Genomic DNA, 16186 nt, shown 5'->3' with positions numbered 1-16186 from the left:
TTACCTAGAGTTTTCCCGTGCGCTTCGCTTGCTCACGAGGCGTCATTCTGATCCGCGGCACCGCAACGGAGTAATCACATTAATTCAATTAAACAATAACCTTTGATTGCCGAGTGGCTCAGAGGTCCAGGAGCAGCAGTTGGGAAACGCTTATTTAATAACTTAATTGTTATAAAATCATCGTTATTTAGCACTTAGGCAGGACTCTGCATTCGGATAACAAAATTCCCCCCTTATAATTCAATCTTATCAATTAGGTGATTTCCCCGAGAGCCAATAGCAGCGATGCGGAGGCAGGGAGCATTTCATAGGGCAGAGTGACTTTATTCCTCAATCATTTGGCGTTGGCCAATTAATCTGGGGACAAGCCAGGGACCGCGAGGGCTGTTGGACCCGGTGACCCCCCCCCAAAATCCGCCCCCCCCCGGTGAGGCCTCGCTGGGGCCACGTGGCGGGAGCCGCCGCGCACATGCGGCACCGGGGGGCGTGGCTTCGGGGAGGGGGCGGAGACTGGGGCGTGGTTATGGGGAAGGGGCGTGGCTATGGACAGGGCGAGGCCGTGGGGAGGGGGCGTGGCCTGGCGCGGGGGCGTGGCCTGACGGCAGCGCTGCCCGCAGCCGCTGGGGCCGGGGGCGCGGTGAGGTGGAGCCGGGTTCGCCCCGCCCCGCGCCGGCGGCCGCTCAGTGCCCGGGCAGCGGCGGCGGCGGCTGCAGGAGCGTGAGGAGGTGGCGGTACCGGCACTGGCCTCCCCTTCTCTCTTCAGCGCTCACCTCGGCGGCCGTTAGCGGCCCGCGCGCTCCCCAACGGTCACTCCGCCTCAGCAACCGTTAAACCGCCGCTTCCGGCCGCAGCTGCCCCCCCCCCCCCGGCCTCACCTCACCTCAGGGGCTGAGGTGGCCGCCGGGCGATGAACTCGCTGCTCTTCGGGGAAATGGCCCGCGCCTTCTCCCCCGGCGCGGCGGCCGCCTCCTGCCCGCTGGGGCCCGGCGGTGGCGGCGGCCCCGGGAGCCCGGCAACGGCGGCAGCAGCGGCGGCGGCGGGGGGCCCGCCGGTAACGGCGGCGCTTCGTAACGACCTGGGCTCCAACATCCACCTGCTGAAGGGGCTGAACGTGCGGTTCCGCTGTTTCCTGGCCAAGGTCCACGAGCTGGAGCGGCGCAACCGGCTGCTGGAGAAGCAGCTGGCGGCCCAGCAGAGCGAACGCGACCGCCGCCTGCGCTACAAGACCTTCTCCCGCGACCAGGCCGTGCAGACCGACTCCGGTACCCTCCCGCTGCTGCCGCCGTCGGGCCCCGGCCACGGCCTGGCCGCCGCTCCCCTCGCCTCGCCGCCCCACTACAGCCGCTTGCCCGGTACCATCTGGAGTTACACCCAGGTGCGGCGTACCGGAGGCGGCGGGTTGGAGACGGTGCAAGGGCCCGGTGTCTCCTGGATCCATCCGGACGGCGTCGGGGTACAAATCGACACCATCACCCCCGAGATCCGTGCCCTCTACAACGTGCTGGCCAAAGTCAAGCGGGAGCGGGATGAGTACAAGAGAAAGTGAGCGGCTGGGGGGGGCCGTGAGGCTGCGGGAGAAGGCGGGGGGGATGCGGGCCGGCAGCTCCTGCAGTGCGGGGAAACGGGCGAGTCCCTCCTTGGGGCGGAGGAAGCATTTGGGGAGCGTGGGGAGAGCCCTGGGGACACGGGGACAGGGCTCCTTCCTGGGGAGGATGCTCCTAGGGTGCTCCCGGGGGTTTGGGGAAGGCTCTGCCTCATGGCGGGGGGGGGGTGTCTGCACCTTGGCTTGGCATCCAGAAAATTGTAGGGTCCTTCCCTGGGAGGCTGGAGAGCCTTGATCTTCAAAGGAGCATTGTCAGCTTGACTTAAAAATAATTAAAAAAAAAATCCTTTTTGGAAAAGGGAAATAATCTGTTACTAATATTGCATTGCATAGTTACGCCTAAATTTAGCTTGCCTTCATTTTCTGGACTAATCACTCCAGTAGTCGATTTTGTGTGCCAGCTCTCCGAAATTAGCTCAGTGCTGCAATATTTGGGTTGCAAATACTGCAGGGGAAGGTTTGCACTCCAAGATGTTCCTCTGAATTAGTGAAAACAAAAGCCCTAACGCCAGCCTTGGTAAACCCTGGTAATCTGGAGGTTTCTCTTAGCCTGTTGGGAAGCCCTGGGTTTTTAAATGGTGTACTTCTCCCCCCGGTGATGGATAGCGTTCCCTTCGGTTTGCTGTATTTGCCTGCTCAACCTAGCTGTGGCAGAGATGGAGGCCAGAGGGGAAAAAAAAAAAAGGTAGTTGGGATTCTGCAGGGAGATTCCTGCATTGTCTGACGAGCTGCCTGTCCTTTGGGGCTGGCGTGGGCACTCCCGGTTGGAGTTTTGTCATCTTTAGGCTTAAAATGCATTTCTTCCTTTCCCAGCCTTGTATTTTTTATTATTTTTTTTTTAAGAACAGATTTCATCTGTTCTTATGGTTGGTTTTTTTTCTGGAGGCAGCCAGCATTTCTCAGCTCTGTGGCCTGTGAAGCGTAGCTGAATTTCTTCTGTCCACGGTAACAGGACTGCAGTGTGCTCTTTGCATACCTCTAGAAATCAGCTTTTAGACCTCTTCTTGGGAATTAACTCCATTTAGAGAGGTTTTATAGGCAGGCATATGCTGTTCAAGTCGTAATTTCTGGCCTGTTTGGTAACTAAAGTACCGTCTACTTTCAGTGCATCTTCTTAAAGCTTGCGTGCCTTGATTGCTCGGTACTTTGCGGCTGGAGCACCTACGGAATCTGGATGGAAAAAGGAGTTGACCTCTTTTTTTTCATTCTATAAGAGTAGCTGCCATTGTGGCATGGGGTTGTTTTTGTTTTTAGGGTCGGTACCAAGGAGATGGGAGTAGCGATGCTTCAGAGGAAGTTGCGCTTGGTGGTGGCGTGGTTAAGGAAGATATGTGTTGGGTGTGGGTTGTGTCACCAAAAACTGGGGATACTTCTTCTTTTTACTGGATATGTGATTTATTTACTTTTTTTCTTGGGGCAGAGAAGACTTGTGGGCCATGTAAGTTCAGTCTTTTGACTGATACATCGTCGATTCTGTCTATTCAGGTTTCACTCACTCGCATACAGCAAATTTTCACCCCAGAGTCTGTATTCAGGTGTGACCACTTGCACACTCTTGGGGATTGCATAAACCAAATAAATTCAATGGAGCAAAGAGGGCCTCTTTGTAGGCAATTGCAAATCTTTCTCTCATCGCCCTTCCTGCTCTTGAAACAGGTTTTTCTCCTGATGCTTGAAAATAAAATTTGATTAATGCATATCAACACGTATCGCACCAGTATTCTATCTGCAGTGTGTCTTTTATGGTACGTTCATTACTATGTAATTGGAATGATTATTCCACTCTTCTGTGACCTTCACTGATCAGATGGACATCACACGTTAAGGTCTTTTGGGGTAGATTGGCTTTTTCATTTGTGGCCTTGAGCACGCTTTTGCATGCTTACGGAGTAATACTGTGCTGTTTTAAATTTAATTCTCACAGTCAGAGTAGATTAGTCAATTCGATTTCATTATCATGAGCTAATGGGGTGTTGCAGTGTTTGTCAGCAATCCTGTAAAGATTGGTACCAATATTTTCTTGTTTGTTTTTGTAGGGAAGGGGTTCTTTGTGGTGGCGTGTTTTGCGTGTACATACGTTTACCTTGGGGTTTACCTAATCTTGCTGTGAACCCTTTGATGATTGAATTTTATTTAGGGAAATGAGCTCCAAGTGGAAAATCAGGCTTGTGCCCATCTCCTGACGGTGCTGTTAGGGCCTGCAGAAAGTTAGGGGCGTGCACAAGTTTCTACCGCAGATTTGGGATCTGGCAAAGATGCTCGCGTGTTTATAAACAGACCCACGGGCAGCCCCTGTGGCAGGCAGGTGGTCCTTTGAAATGACGCTGCTCCAGAGCGCAGATATCTTTGTGTTGGAGACACCCTGTTTGCAAGATGTACCAGAAGGTTTTTTATATGCTGCTGCTGTTGTTTCATACCAAGAAAACAACCGTTTTGCTTAGCTCGAGAGCCAGCAGAGCACGGCAGCCTTTTTGAAGCCATCAGGCCTTCTAACCTGAGCAATAAGCCACCAGCTCGATGTGCAAGAATGCTTAAGCAGATAGCAATACGTTACATTTTTTCCTAAAACAATGGAGGTTTTTTTTTTCCTTTCCAGGATGACCACTTGATTAAGAAGGGCACAGCTAGCAAATGTTTCTTGTTTGAAATATTTGGCTCCCAGGAAAACACCAGGCAGATGATTACGCTAAGTCAGTGAATACTGCTCGAGTGAATACTGCATTTTTCAAGACATACAGCTCATGTGATGTGTCTGTTGTTGAAAACACAAACTCATTGATGTCATACTTGTGAATTGAAAAATGCGATGATGGAATTCAGAGATGAAATAATCCCTTTTGTTTCTTTTAAAGGTAGCTGTACTGCTGCTTTTAAAAATAATAGATGATTTTCCACTAAGATGCTCTTTCCAATGAAATTCTGCCCGTACAATTTTTGGGATTACCAATAGCTTCATTTTAGGAAAATATGTTTGACTCCTTTGTTCCATTCCCCAAAATAATTTTTCTTGGACATCCTAACACAAGAAACTGGAGTTCGGAAGCCTAGAAAATATCAGAGTGCATAGTCAGTAGAGCACCTCGGTCATGTTTTACCCAGGCTGTTTGTATCTGAAGTACAAATGAGAAAATGTTCCCTCTCAGGAGTCCAGCAGGTATTTCAGACCAAAATTACCTTTTTTTCCCCCCCAGATGATGTTATTTTACACAAATGGTATATAAATTTGAATCTTTTTCTACTTAACATGTTCTCTTGATCTTACAATATTTTTTTTAGTAATGATCATGATTTTACACTGTGGATTATGACTTCAGCTGTGGGAGTTAGCAATTGGAGGAGATTTATAGGAAAAATAAACTTAAAAATTATTTTCTTTTGTTTGGTTTTTTCAAACTATGAACATTTAGAAGAGCCTATGGCCATAGATCTAATTCCAAATCCTTTGTAACTTTTTATCTGTTACTACCCTTTTAACAAGAAAAGGTACAGTTGTCCACTTTCTGTGCAAACTAGCTCAATAAAAAATAATTTCAGGGACAATTATCTGAAAATGGAGGTAAGCGTCAGATTTTTTTAAGCTGAAACACATAAGTGAAGTAGGGGGTTTTTTAAGACAGGAAAAAAACCCCCACCAAAACAGTACTGCTTCGCCTCCTTTGAGGTGAGATTAACCAGCTGTGGGTTTTTAAATGACCAGTATTTGAATCTGGGATCTGTCCCTGGGGACCCAGCTTCGTGGAGGGGGATAAGCAGGTTTAATTTCAGGCACGTGATTGTGCTGCTGCCCTGCGAGGGATGCTGCATTCCTGTGATCCGCTGAGGTTATTTAGAAGAAAAATCCATTTTTCTGCTGAGCGGTTGGGGCTGTGAAGCCAGCACGGGCCATCCTTACCTAACTGCCTGTCCCTGGTACCTGCCTGCTAGGGGGTCCTTCAGGCACCTGAACGCGGCCTTGGCATCTCGAATGAAAAATGATGCCTCTTGTTTCTGTTGGTAAGATATTTAAATCTGCTTGCTTATGGGAAGGGGAAAACAAATGTGCTTGTTTCCCCCCCCGCCCCGTTAGTCAAGTTACGTTGCCAATGGAGGCTGAAGCGCTGACGGTCTGTCTCCTGGCTAAGGCAGGACGTCAAAATCTGTGCGGATGGAATATGTCGGGCAGCGATGCTGAGGACAGCACACAGGCCGGGTGAGCGGCGGCTCCTCCTTCGGGCGACCTGTCTCACCTTTCGGCTTCCAGGCTTGCAGGGAGATCTCCCTTGAAGAGCTAAGCGCATCGCTGTGTGTTATGACAGTCAAAATACTGCTGCGTGTGGCCAGCGAGACTGCTGACTCGGTGAAAACCTTCTGCAGTCATTCTCTGTTCTCCCTCCTTTTTTTTTTTTTTTCTTTAAGCTGCAAGAAGGCTGCTGATCTGTCTGTGAAGAGCTTTAGTCTGAACACTTGAATAGATTTGTATATTATGGTTTCAAAATTGTTCTTAATTGATGCAGATATTGAATCTGCCAGATGTTAGTCGTCTTTTTCCAGCAGAGACTTAACTGTTACTAAGGGTTGAACTGGAAATAATTGTTTTACCTCAGGATGGTATTTCATTTGGAAGATTAATAAAGTCCACTTGAAAAAGAGATTATCTTAAATTTACTGCAGCTGGAAAGGACAAAGATTATCATTGTCAAAGGCAATGCGCGTCAAAACTAACTGGATCACCCCCCCCCTTTTTTTTTTTTTAAAGAAGGGAACTTAATAAAAATGCGCTTAAAATAAGCCCTGGAGGAATGTCTGAAAACTTTTAAAGCTAAAATATCATCGGTAACAAGATGCAAATGTTACGCATAGACCCAATAAAAAACAAATAATTTTTTTATCCCTATAGAAGAATGTAACCAGCATGCTAGACTTCTGTCCGTGTTTCAATTGGTTACAGAGCTGGTAATAATGCAGTCTCTGTGTAAAGCCATATCTATCTCTCTATATATATTTAATTCTGGTATTTCTCCTTTTCTTTTTATGTTTTAAAGGAGTAGTTATGTTTCAGTGTGGCTTTTCACTAAAATTTAGTGTTCCTTACTGCTTGCAAAGCAGTCACGCAGCCTGGTGTTAGAGATTTTTTTGGATACCCCTTAATAAAATGTGAAGTTTGATGTTAAACGCTCGCTCTGGTGAAACCTGATACAGAGTCTTGAAAAGACTTTTTTACTTGCACTGGGAGGACACGAGTTTTCTCTGTGAAGAATGGATAAACTTGTCTAATGTGAGAAAACTTGGCTGTATCACAAAAATATACATCCCTTCCAGTTGTGGGTTGGAAAGTTGTACTGCGAGTTAAGCAGTGTAAGAATAATGTTTGTTTGGGTGTCAGACGTTTTTCTTTAAATGATGCTGTCTTTGCTTCTAAAATGCTGCTGCAAAGACATGCATTTAGAATATACATAAATATCTGGAGCACTCTAACAAATCTCCGATTCATTTATTTTTTTTCCATGGTATAGCTAGAAACTGGGACTTCTGGGTTGTAGTAATGTAGGAGAAGGTTTAGAAGGGGAGGAGGACGTTTCCCTTTGATCCTGCTTTCTAACAGTGCTCCACAGTGGGATTGGGGCTCTACTTTGTTAAATATTTAAGTAGATAAATCTCTGCGTGTGCCTTACTTAAACTGGCTTGTAATGGGAGCAACCAGGGAGTGCTAAGATACGTTATAACTGATTTGAGATAGCTGTCTTAGCTATTTATTTTGAACTTTATCTTTGGCTAACTGTTAACCCTGAATTCTAATTAAAATAGTGAATTTGCAGATCAACTAGATTGGATGTGGTGGAGAGAAAAATCACCGCCTCATGTTGTGGTTAGAGTTTCAGAGAAACTTGGGCCAGGATCTGTGCAGTATTTTTCAAAGAACAGCTTCCTCTGTTGCAAGAGAACCACAGGACTTTCTGTGTATATTTTGAATTTACCTTTTGATTCCTTCTGTGACTCACGGTGGGAAGCTTCGGACTTTCTGTGAGCGAAAAACCAGACTTTCAAAGCACAGCTTAAGCGTTGAGTAGGTCTGGGAGCAAAACCCCCCAAATACCTCTGATCTTAAACCCAAATAATCTCGGAAGACCCTTGCAATTTAGGGCTGAGGTGAAAACAAACACAGAAATAAGTTATTTCTAGCTCTTCGTCATCTGTAATCCTGGGCTTTCGTTGCAGTAATGCTGTTTGAGTGCTGGGCTTGTAGCTAAAGAAAGCACTGAACCCTCATACGGCTCAACAGCTGCTTTTTTGTGGTTAAGGTTTTGTGGTGATGCTCTGCCAGGTCTGATGTTGGCTTCCTGCGTATTCTTTTCTGTGACTAAATTTTTTTTTTTTTAGCTTGCCAGAAATATTCACAGGATGTTGTTCTTTACTGTTTAAGTCTCCATCTTAATGTTTAAGACCAACCTTTTTGTACAAGAAGGGAAGAGATTTCTTCCAGCTTGGTCTTTAAAAATAGTTAAAAACTTAACAGTATGTATCGGTAGGCCATTTAGTCTAACTGAAGCTCTTCTGTGACCATTCTGAACTAAAAGATTATCCAGAACCCTAAACTGCTAAGTAATAAAAGGTAATAAATTGAACAAAGCACGGCTGTGCTTTTAAACCAGTTTTCAAACTCCGTTCTGCTCTACCCCACCATACATCTGGCTTCTATAGGGTATTTTCTATGTTTCACTGTCTCCAGTTAACGTTTTGTGTAAGTGCCCTCTGGCTGCTTTCACATGCTGGTGTTGTCCTGGTCATGTTTTTCTCACATTCTGTACGTCTAACCTCCCACCCTTGCGCCTAAAGGAACACGTCTCCACTTTGTTATGTGTTTAAAATAGGGGGGGAAATAAGATCGTCGTAGTATGGCGAGCTTAACAGATTAGATCTTTCTGCTTCAAAGTAGGATCGAAAAAAGATGAGGTGATATAACAGTGCCTGCTAGTGCGTTACCTGGATTGCATGGGTCATGCTAGATGTTTGTGAGAACGCCAGAATAATTTGGTGACTCTCTAGTACTGTTGTAGAGAGTTGGCAACTGGGAGGCATCTACTTTACCATGGATTAACAAGGTGCTTAGCTTCAAAAGCCTTTTAAAAATGAAATTATTAGCATTTGTTTTTTAAAAAAACCCTTAAAATGTGTGGGAATCTTTCTCTTCTGTTTTATTTACTGGGAGTGGTGTTGATCCATGTACAAAAATGACATCAACTCTGCCTCTGGATCTACTTCAATAACAAGAGCATCGAGAGAGCTTGGAGAGAATGGTGCTCTGTGCCCATTAACGATGCGTCCTGCTCATTAATGACACAGAACATGGACGAGTTGCATTGTTACTGTGTGAAAGTGAATCACAGATGATGCGTTTCTTCAGCCTTTTGTTCAAGCGTTTCCACACTCATCTACACGTGACTTGATGGTTACTGGACTCAATTTGTTAATTTGAATCCCCTTCCAAGCAGATTTTTGGGACTGAACCTAGTCACGTCTGCTTTCTGTCATGGCTTCAAAAATAAACCCGCTGCTGCATTTTGGAGCTTGTTGTCAATGGAGAAATGTTCAATTCTCCCTTTTTTTGGCCTTTTTTTGCCTGGAAACCACCAATGTGCATTACTGTAGAGAAGGATTTTAGATGGCTTGCATTGCGACTATTTGTAATGGGCCTCCAAGTTTAATCTTCAATCTGACGCTAATTTCAGTGGATTTATTCTGAATTACCACTGAAATACAGTCAAAAGCAAAACTTGGTGTTAGACCCTGAGCCTCAATTCCACGTAACTTCATAAATCTCTTGGCACTATGGTCAAGCCAAACGTTTTGCTTTCCCGATCTTACATGGTTTCACGAAGCTGAATAGAAATTACAAAGCCTCTGTAAACAGGTAAACTTCAGATAAAGTTCTGTATTGTGCGGTTATCGGTACAGATGTGTTGCTCGGTTATCAGTACAGATGTGCCGCTGCATTACAAACCCGGGTTTGTTCGCGTTGAAATGTATGGAGGTTTTGCATACGTAAGCAGAGAATAAGTTGGTTGAAAGACATGACAGTTCAGAGACCCTATACTAAAAAGAGGAATGCCAGGGAAGAAGAATTAACTTAGCCCTCTTCATGTGGGCAAGAAAATGTACTAATTTTACAATGGCTCATTAACAGAGATGTTAGTTAAGGAAGTTATGATGTATAATTGGATTGGTTCCCCCTTTTTACCCTTAAATACAGTAGATGTGTTCAGTCCATGCAGTGACTCATGCTGGAGTTAGAGAGCCAAGGGGTCCTGGCTCAGTATTTATTCCAAGTCAGTGGTTTCAAAGGAAAATACATTTCTCTCTGTGGATTCTTATAGGTAAAATTTGTCTGCGTGTCTCTGAGGGTAGAAAATAGAACTATGTCTTTTTCTTCTTTATTTTTTTTTTTAAATGAAGCGCGCTCTGATGCAGAGAACAGAATTTAAATTTAGCAGGCCCATGTCAGTTCAATCATAGCAGTCAAGTCCTGACAAGTCAAATCCAGTTAACAAAAATACTAGATATTGGTGTAATTTTACCTAGTTCTGTAGAATAGCATGGGTGCATTAATCACAATAGAGTATTTTAAGGGTTCAAAAAGCTATTCTCACTAAAGCAACAAGAAAATTCCCCCCCTTGCAGGTCTAGAAAAAAAAAATAAAAATCTTTATTTCCCCCTCTCACCTTTTCAGTAAGGCATTGACCTTAGGATAAAGAATTGGGCAGTCTGGATTCTGTTCCTAACTCTTCTATTGAGTTTTTTCCCAAATGACAATACCAGAATCACCTTACCTTTGAGTGTTTCTGTCATCCATGCCATTTTGAAACCCCATCCTTTTTTTTTTTATTTTTCTTTAAAGAAAGAGAGAAAAAGGGAGTGCAAAGTACTTAAGAACTCCTTAATGCCCCGGAAAATGTTTTTCCACTAATCTGTATTCTTAACCAGAGCATGGAACTGCCGGTTGTCAGTGGGAGATCAGCTTTTCTTGTTAAGAGGGACAAAGTGACCCTGGGAATGAAGTCCCACTTGCAGAGATGCTGTACAGAATTTTATCCTTTCAAGAAAGGCTATGGGACGTAAGTAAGCTCATTTCATGATAACTATCCCTGAAGGACAGCAAGCTCCTGGTGGTAGCTTGTGATGAATCTGCAAATCAACCCATTTTCCTTCAGAGCTTTTCTTTCCCTTTTGGGCATCAGATTCTTCTATCCATTTATATGCAATGCAGTCAGGCTCTTCCCTGTTAAGTTTCAATGCCTGGAAGGAATTTACTGTCTTCTCTACTTATGATTTCCTGCGTAAAATAACAGGAGCCTTACTGTCCTCATGTCAAGGTAGGCCATGTTGCTGCCGTACTGCGAGCTAGGCGTCGATGCACTGAACTATAGTGGCATTTTGTTGCAGCCCTCGACGTGTCATCCTATTTTCAAACTGCACAACCTTTTTCTTTTGCCAGCGTTCAATGAGGCGTTAATTACCGTTTGATCTTTCTCCTATAAAATTCACAGTGAGATACAGCTCTAGACTCGTGGGCAGGGATTTATTCCCCGTGGTGAGCTGTGATTTAGGTGGACTTTGGATCCACGACTCAGCCTAATTCTCCTGTAATTGTAGGGCAGTCGAAAGGCGGGGGAACGAGGTCACTGTCTCAGTCACTTGTTCCTTGTCACTGGCCTTTTGCATTAAAACCAAGTTTGTACTGGAACTCTTCTGCTGCCCATCTCCAGAAATAGACAGGGTTGCCACTGCCAGTAGTTTATATCCCCACACTAATAACAATTTGCAGTGTTTCAGACTGCCTTAAAATTGGATTTAATTTGTGAAAACTGAACTACAACTTTCTTTGCAGCAGTAGGCAAACTGAGCTTACTCCCTTTCAGAGACTGGATGAGGCTTCAGTAAGTCTGGGACTAGTGCCTTTGAGAGTATTCCAGTGTGGGCCAGTGTTCATCAAATGTTGGGGTTTTTTTTTTTCCATTGTTTGCCTGTGAATTCAAGTACTAAACAGTTATGTTCTTGGGAATTTATGCAACTGAGCAAAAACAACTGTTATGTTTGTGTGAATTTGACTGCTCTGCCTTTGTACAACTATTTAAAAATGCATAATCTTGAATTTTATATCCTCCTAGCTGTCATCTTTATTAATTCGCTTCCATCTAAGTGGTGGTTTAATGGCAATTCTGTAAAGGCTAGTCACCATAATTAACTAGAAATACTAAACTATATTAATCTGTCCATTGTACTAGAAGTGATTAAAGCAGCTTAAACAGAGTGAGCATTCTTATATTTCTTGAAGGACTGTGTGAGTACTATGTATTTCCTCAAGTGTCATAGGAGCCTTTGAAGAGCAATTTATTTCTTACCCTTTGTTAATACTTACGTTGTTAGAATCCTGGTACTGCACATAAAAGCTACACTTAAATATATTTACCTTTGTAAAGGTAATAAAACTCTTAAAATGTAGATAAGGTGATGGACATAGAGGAGCACTATTTGGAGACTATGTTCTAGGTATGTATTCCACCTGCCCTCTAAAAGCAGATAAGCATTACTCATTTTAATAAACAGTTTCCTTGATCTTTAATAGGTTCAGTAAAAGTATTTAGTATTGGGGAAGAGATTACGATGACTTCTAGATCTCAGTTTTGAGGCTGGTTCTTAATGGATGTGGAGGAAGAGGGAGGGCAGATGGAGATAAATCTGAAGTCAAGGTAAGGAGAGCAGTGAGCACTTTAGCGGCAACGTGCAATTATTCTTGGCATTTCGGGATGAAGAACTGCAGAAGCGAATGAAAATGTTGTGTTAATACATTCCAGCAGGGTTTCTGGTTCCTTTCCACAGAAGAGTAATCCCGCTCTTATTATCACTCAGTTTTATCAGAGCCTTTCAGAATTAGTTTGAGGTGATAACAGCAGGGTGGATACATGGCTAGCGAAGGGAATGGATATATATAGAAAGCATTTACTCATGAAAACAGTAAGTCAAAGACCTTTTATGAGAGAGGATGTTAAAATAACAGTGTTTTGAACTTAGTACAGGTTACAGTCTAACACCTAAGCTTAGCTAGTTGTACATTATGTTTGTGTGAATTTAAGACTGCTCTTACAATACAGAAATGGAACAGTTTTTCCCCGAAATGGATGATTTGCCTGAATACTGAAATGAGAGAAGGTGAGAATAGCTCTTGAAAAGGTGAGGTTTATGTGTTAGTAGATTGGGGTAGGTGTTGAATATGGTGCTGTTTCTGATCATTTTGTGCAGTGCCAATGATGTATTTCTTTTTCTTTTAAGGTCACCAGCTAGCCCAAATGCAGTACATGCTATCTTTCCGATGTATTCCTGAAAAGCAATCCTTTAGGAAAGCTATCGGTTTAACTGGGATTTTGTTTTTCAACTGTAGAAATCAGGCAGGCATCCTTGGTTTGCTCTCCAGAGTAATACTGGGCTTCATGCTGGCTTCTTGTGTAAACCCCTCTTCTAGCTGGAGATCCATTTGGTAGAACTCAACATGAAGCCCCCAGACTCAACGTGAGTGTAAATGTTCCAGTGCCAGAAAACCCCTACTCCGTCCAGAGAGCAAGAGACCCACCATGCAATGGCAATGCTCAAAACATCCAGGTTTTCCTCTTCCTAGCAGATTGCCATGAAGTCATAAGGCAGTTCTGAACAGAAATAATCTTCACCCTACATGGGAAAAATTTCCTGTAGTTAAAAGCCTGCTAGATTACTTCTCTTAGAGCTGTGATGTAAGAATCTTCCGTGTAGTCATGTGGGTCAGCTGAGATAATGCACTATTTTAACTTGGCAGCCTCCAAGAGGACATTCATGAAAGCTTTCATTAGGTGTTTATAGAAAATAGAAAGGAAATTCATGCCACAGAAGTTTGCCTGTACTTTCCGACAGCTTAGTGTTAGATCTTATTATGGCTTTAAATCTCTTCTGTAACTACTTGTCTCCTCGGCTGCCAGACTTTTGGCAAGGTGTCTGCATTTTGCTGAGAGTCCTTAGCAGCAGTAGGAGGCGAGAAATTACAAGTGAAATGTCCTGAGCACCATAAAAATACAAATGTATTTTTAAAATGGTGATGGTGTATATTAGAGCACACTTCTATGACATCTTTAAGTTGCTGCAAGGCTAGAACTATATAGAATTATACTCCTTAGTTGCAGTAAACGTTCTTGACTATAAGTAAATTTGAAATCTGTTTTATTGTATGATTTCTTTTCTTATTATTTTTCCTCCCATCCCAAAGCGCTCCTCTGTACTAATATTTTTATTTTTATCTCTTGAAGTGTCTCCCGTGTTCTGGGGATAAAAAAAAAAAATGGGAAAGAGAACTGAGAATTAGGAGTAAAAAAAAAACCCCAACAACAAACAAACAAAAACCTGCAGGCGAAGGAAGGCGGAATACAGTTATCTGGAGAAATGTGGATTCTTCTTGTGCTGCTAAAGACTAGAGGGAGAACCTTGAAAATCAGCTCAGGTCTCGTGCTGGATTTCATGTAGAAGCTATGAAGCTCTTGGAGTGCTTGGCTTCCGTTTCGGTCTGACGTGGTCATGTGTGCTGGTGATACTTATACCGACCTGTTTGATTTATTAATGCGTATTTTTATGTTACTCTTCTAAAACTGATGTGCTGAAGTGGAGGTAAGAGGACTAAGTTTGAAGTGACCCCGCTAGGGAGAAGAGAAACAGGATGGGACCCCCCCTGCTTTAGAAACCACCGTATATCAAGGTCCGATCGCTAGTTGAATTGTTATATGGAGGCTAGGAGTTGAAAGTCATATTTGCTGGCAGGCTGTGGAAAGCTTTTATTTATTGCAAATATTTGCTTAACGCTACCTAGTGTGTAGTTTACAATGGCGTAATGGAGTTTTTTTCTAAAGTACTCATGTTAATAGTTTTGCATCTTAGCAAACTATTAAAACTGTATTGAAGGCCTGGAATAAGATTGATTTATTTTCTTTTAAGCCAGTGAAGCTTCAGATTCTGGGGCGGGCATGCTGGTGCCTATCTTCTGCTCTTTAAATACATTTGATTAAGTTAAGAGCATTAAGCAATTTTTAAGTTTCCCTAAACAATGGATGGATTTTTCTGTGATTATTGCATGAGTCAGTTATAATAATCCCTTTTCATTGTGCAGTTTCGTTGCTGAAACTGAGCACCAAAGTATTGTTGGTAACTCCCTTATAAACAACCCAACTTCCAATTTGCAGAAGAAATTTTTCTCGCTCCGTTCTGTTCTGCTGTAGCCTGTATTTATTTCAGTAATGATGTGGATGTTGGAGATGAGCTGTCCAAAGGAATCACATGGCTTTACTGGGACGCTGGGATAATAGCAAGCTGTCTTCCACGGGTCAGGCTCCGCGCATGGTCTCTGGAAGCTTGTTTTGACCTTTTCAGTGCAGGAGACTTCAATTCTACAAGTTTCTCACATTAGCACTTGTACCAGGCTATTTCTATATGTTGACTGAAAGAATTTGAGATGATGAATAGTGTATGCAATAATTGCAGTGTGATTTCAAAGCACTGGATGGGCTACTGTTTCCTGCCCTGCTATTGCAGGGTTAGCAAAAAAAGAAACTACTTCAAGATGTCCAACTTCTGCTTCTCATTTGTTCAGAGATGCTTGTACGTATCTATGTCAGAGCCACATAATGAAATATAAGCCCCTGTCGTAGCACAGGTGGGTAGATAAACATAAAGCAGCTTCTCAGGGGGAGTAGAGGATAATGGGCAGCTTTTGACTTTTGCAGGAAGTAAACAAAAAAAAGGACTTTTTTTTTTAAGTCAGTACTTTTCTTCAGGCTCATAGTCTGTGTTCTGTTCCTTGTCCCTCACTTAAGTTTTATAGCATCTGTCACTGTATTTTGGTAATGTTTTCTTCTAAGAGAATGGTCATTAGGAGTAGCGAGTTTATTTGAATGTATTTCACAGCAATTTTAGATGTATGCCTGTGCCAAAGCGTTAGGACAAAACACCTAAACATTTCCTGTACTAAATACCATAAAATTGCAGCTTGTTGATAGGCAGAGTCATAAAATAAATGTATATACGTGATCGGCTGTCTTTAGTGCATGAGGTTTGTAGTACTTATGTTTGCTAGTGATTTCCTTACATGGGAATTCAGTATTTGATAATTAACTCGTAGCTAGCAGCGCTATCCAGTAATGTAATCCTGTGCTTTTCAGATTACCTGTTTCAAAATGAGTCAGAGTAATTACTTTATCTGCAGTTACGACAACAGTTTTACAGGAATGTAATGTTCTTTGCCTTGGCTGTTTCATAAGCTGCGCTTGCAGTTGTCTTCTGCAGGCCTAGAGTATGCAGAGCTCTTCTGTATACTTCAGTGGCAAATGAGATAAGGGTTTGCCGTATTAATATGTAAAAATGAGCGTAGTGCTGCTGTTTTCTAGAAGACAGTTTGATCGGACAGAACTGACGCGAGCGTGGACTTGGCTACAAGCTAAAAATGAGAGTATAGTGTGACGGTTTTTGAGATTGTTGGTCTGATCTCTATAGAAATGGGATTTCTTCACGATTGTATTAGTCGCTCGATGACTTCTTTT

The 16186-nt window shown here is 43.2% G+C and overlaps 1 protein-coding gene across 2 annotated transcripts in view; it reads left to right on the top strand.

Annotated features, from left to right (window-relative positions):
• The first annotated feature begins 653 nt into the window (after positions 1-653).
• Positions 654-16186, top strand: part of IFFO2 (intermediate filament family orphan 2) — a 42934-nt gene continuing 27401 nt past the window's right edge. For both annotated transcript variants that reach the window (XM_054849892.1, XM_054849891.1), the window contains exon 1: positions 654-1542. In XM_054849892.1, coding sequence (XP_054705867.1) covers positions 908-1542 — 635 coding nt within the window. In that variant the 5' untranslated portion in view covers positions 654-907. The remainder of the gene's footprint in view (positions 1543-16186) is intronic.

This window comes from Grus americana, chromosome 21 (assembly GCF_028858705.1).
Source record: "Grus americana isolate bGruAme1 chromosome 21, bGruAme1.mat, whole genome shotgun sequence".
NCBI lineage: Eukaryota > Metazoa > Chordata > Aves > Gruiformes > Gruidae > Grus > Grus americana.
This window is presented reverse-complemented; position numbering and strand designations above follow the sequence as displayed.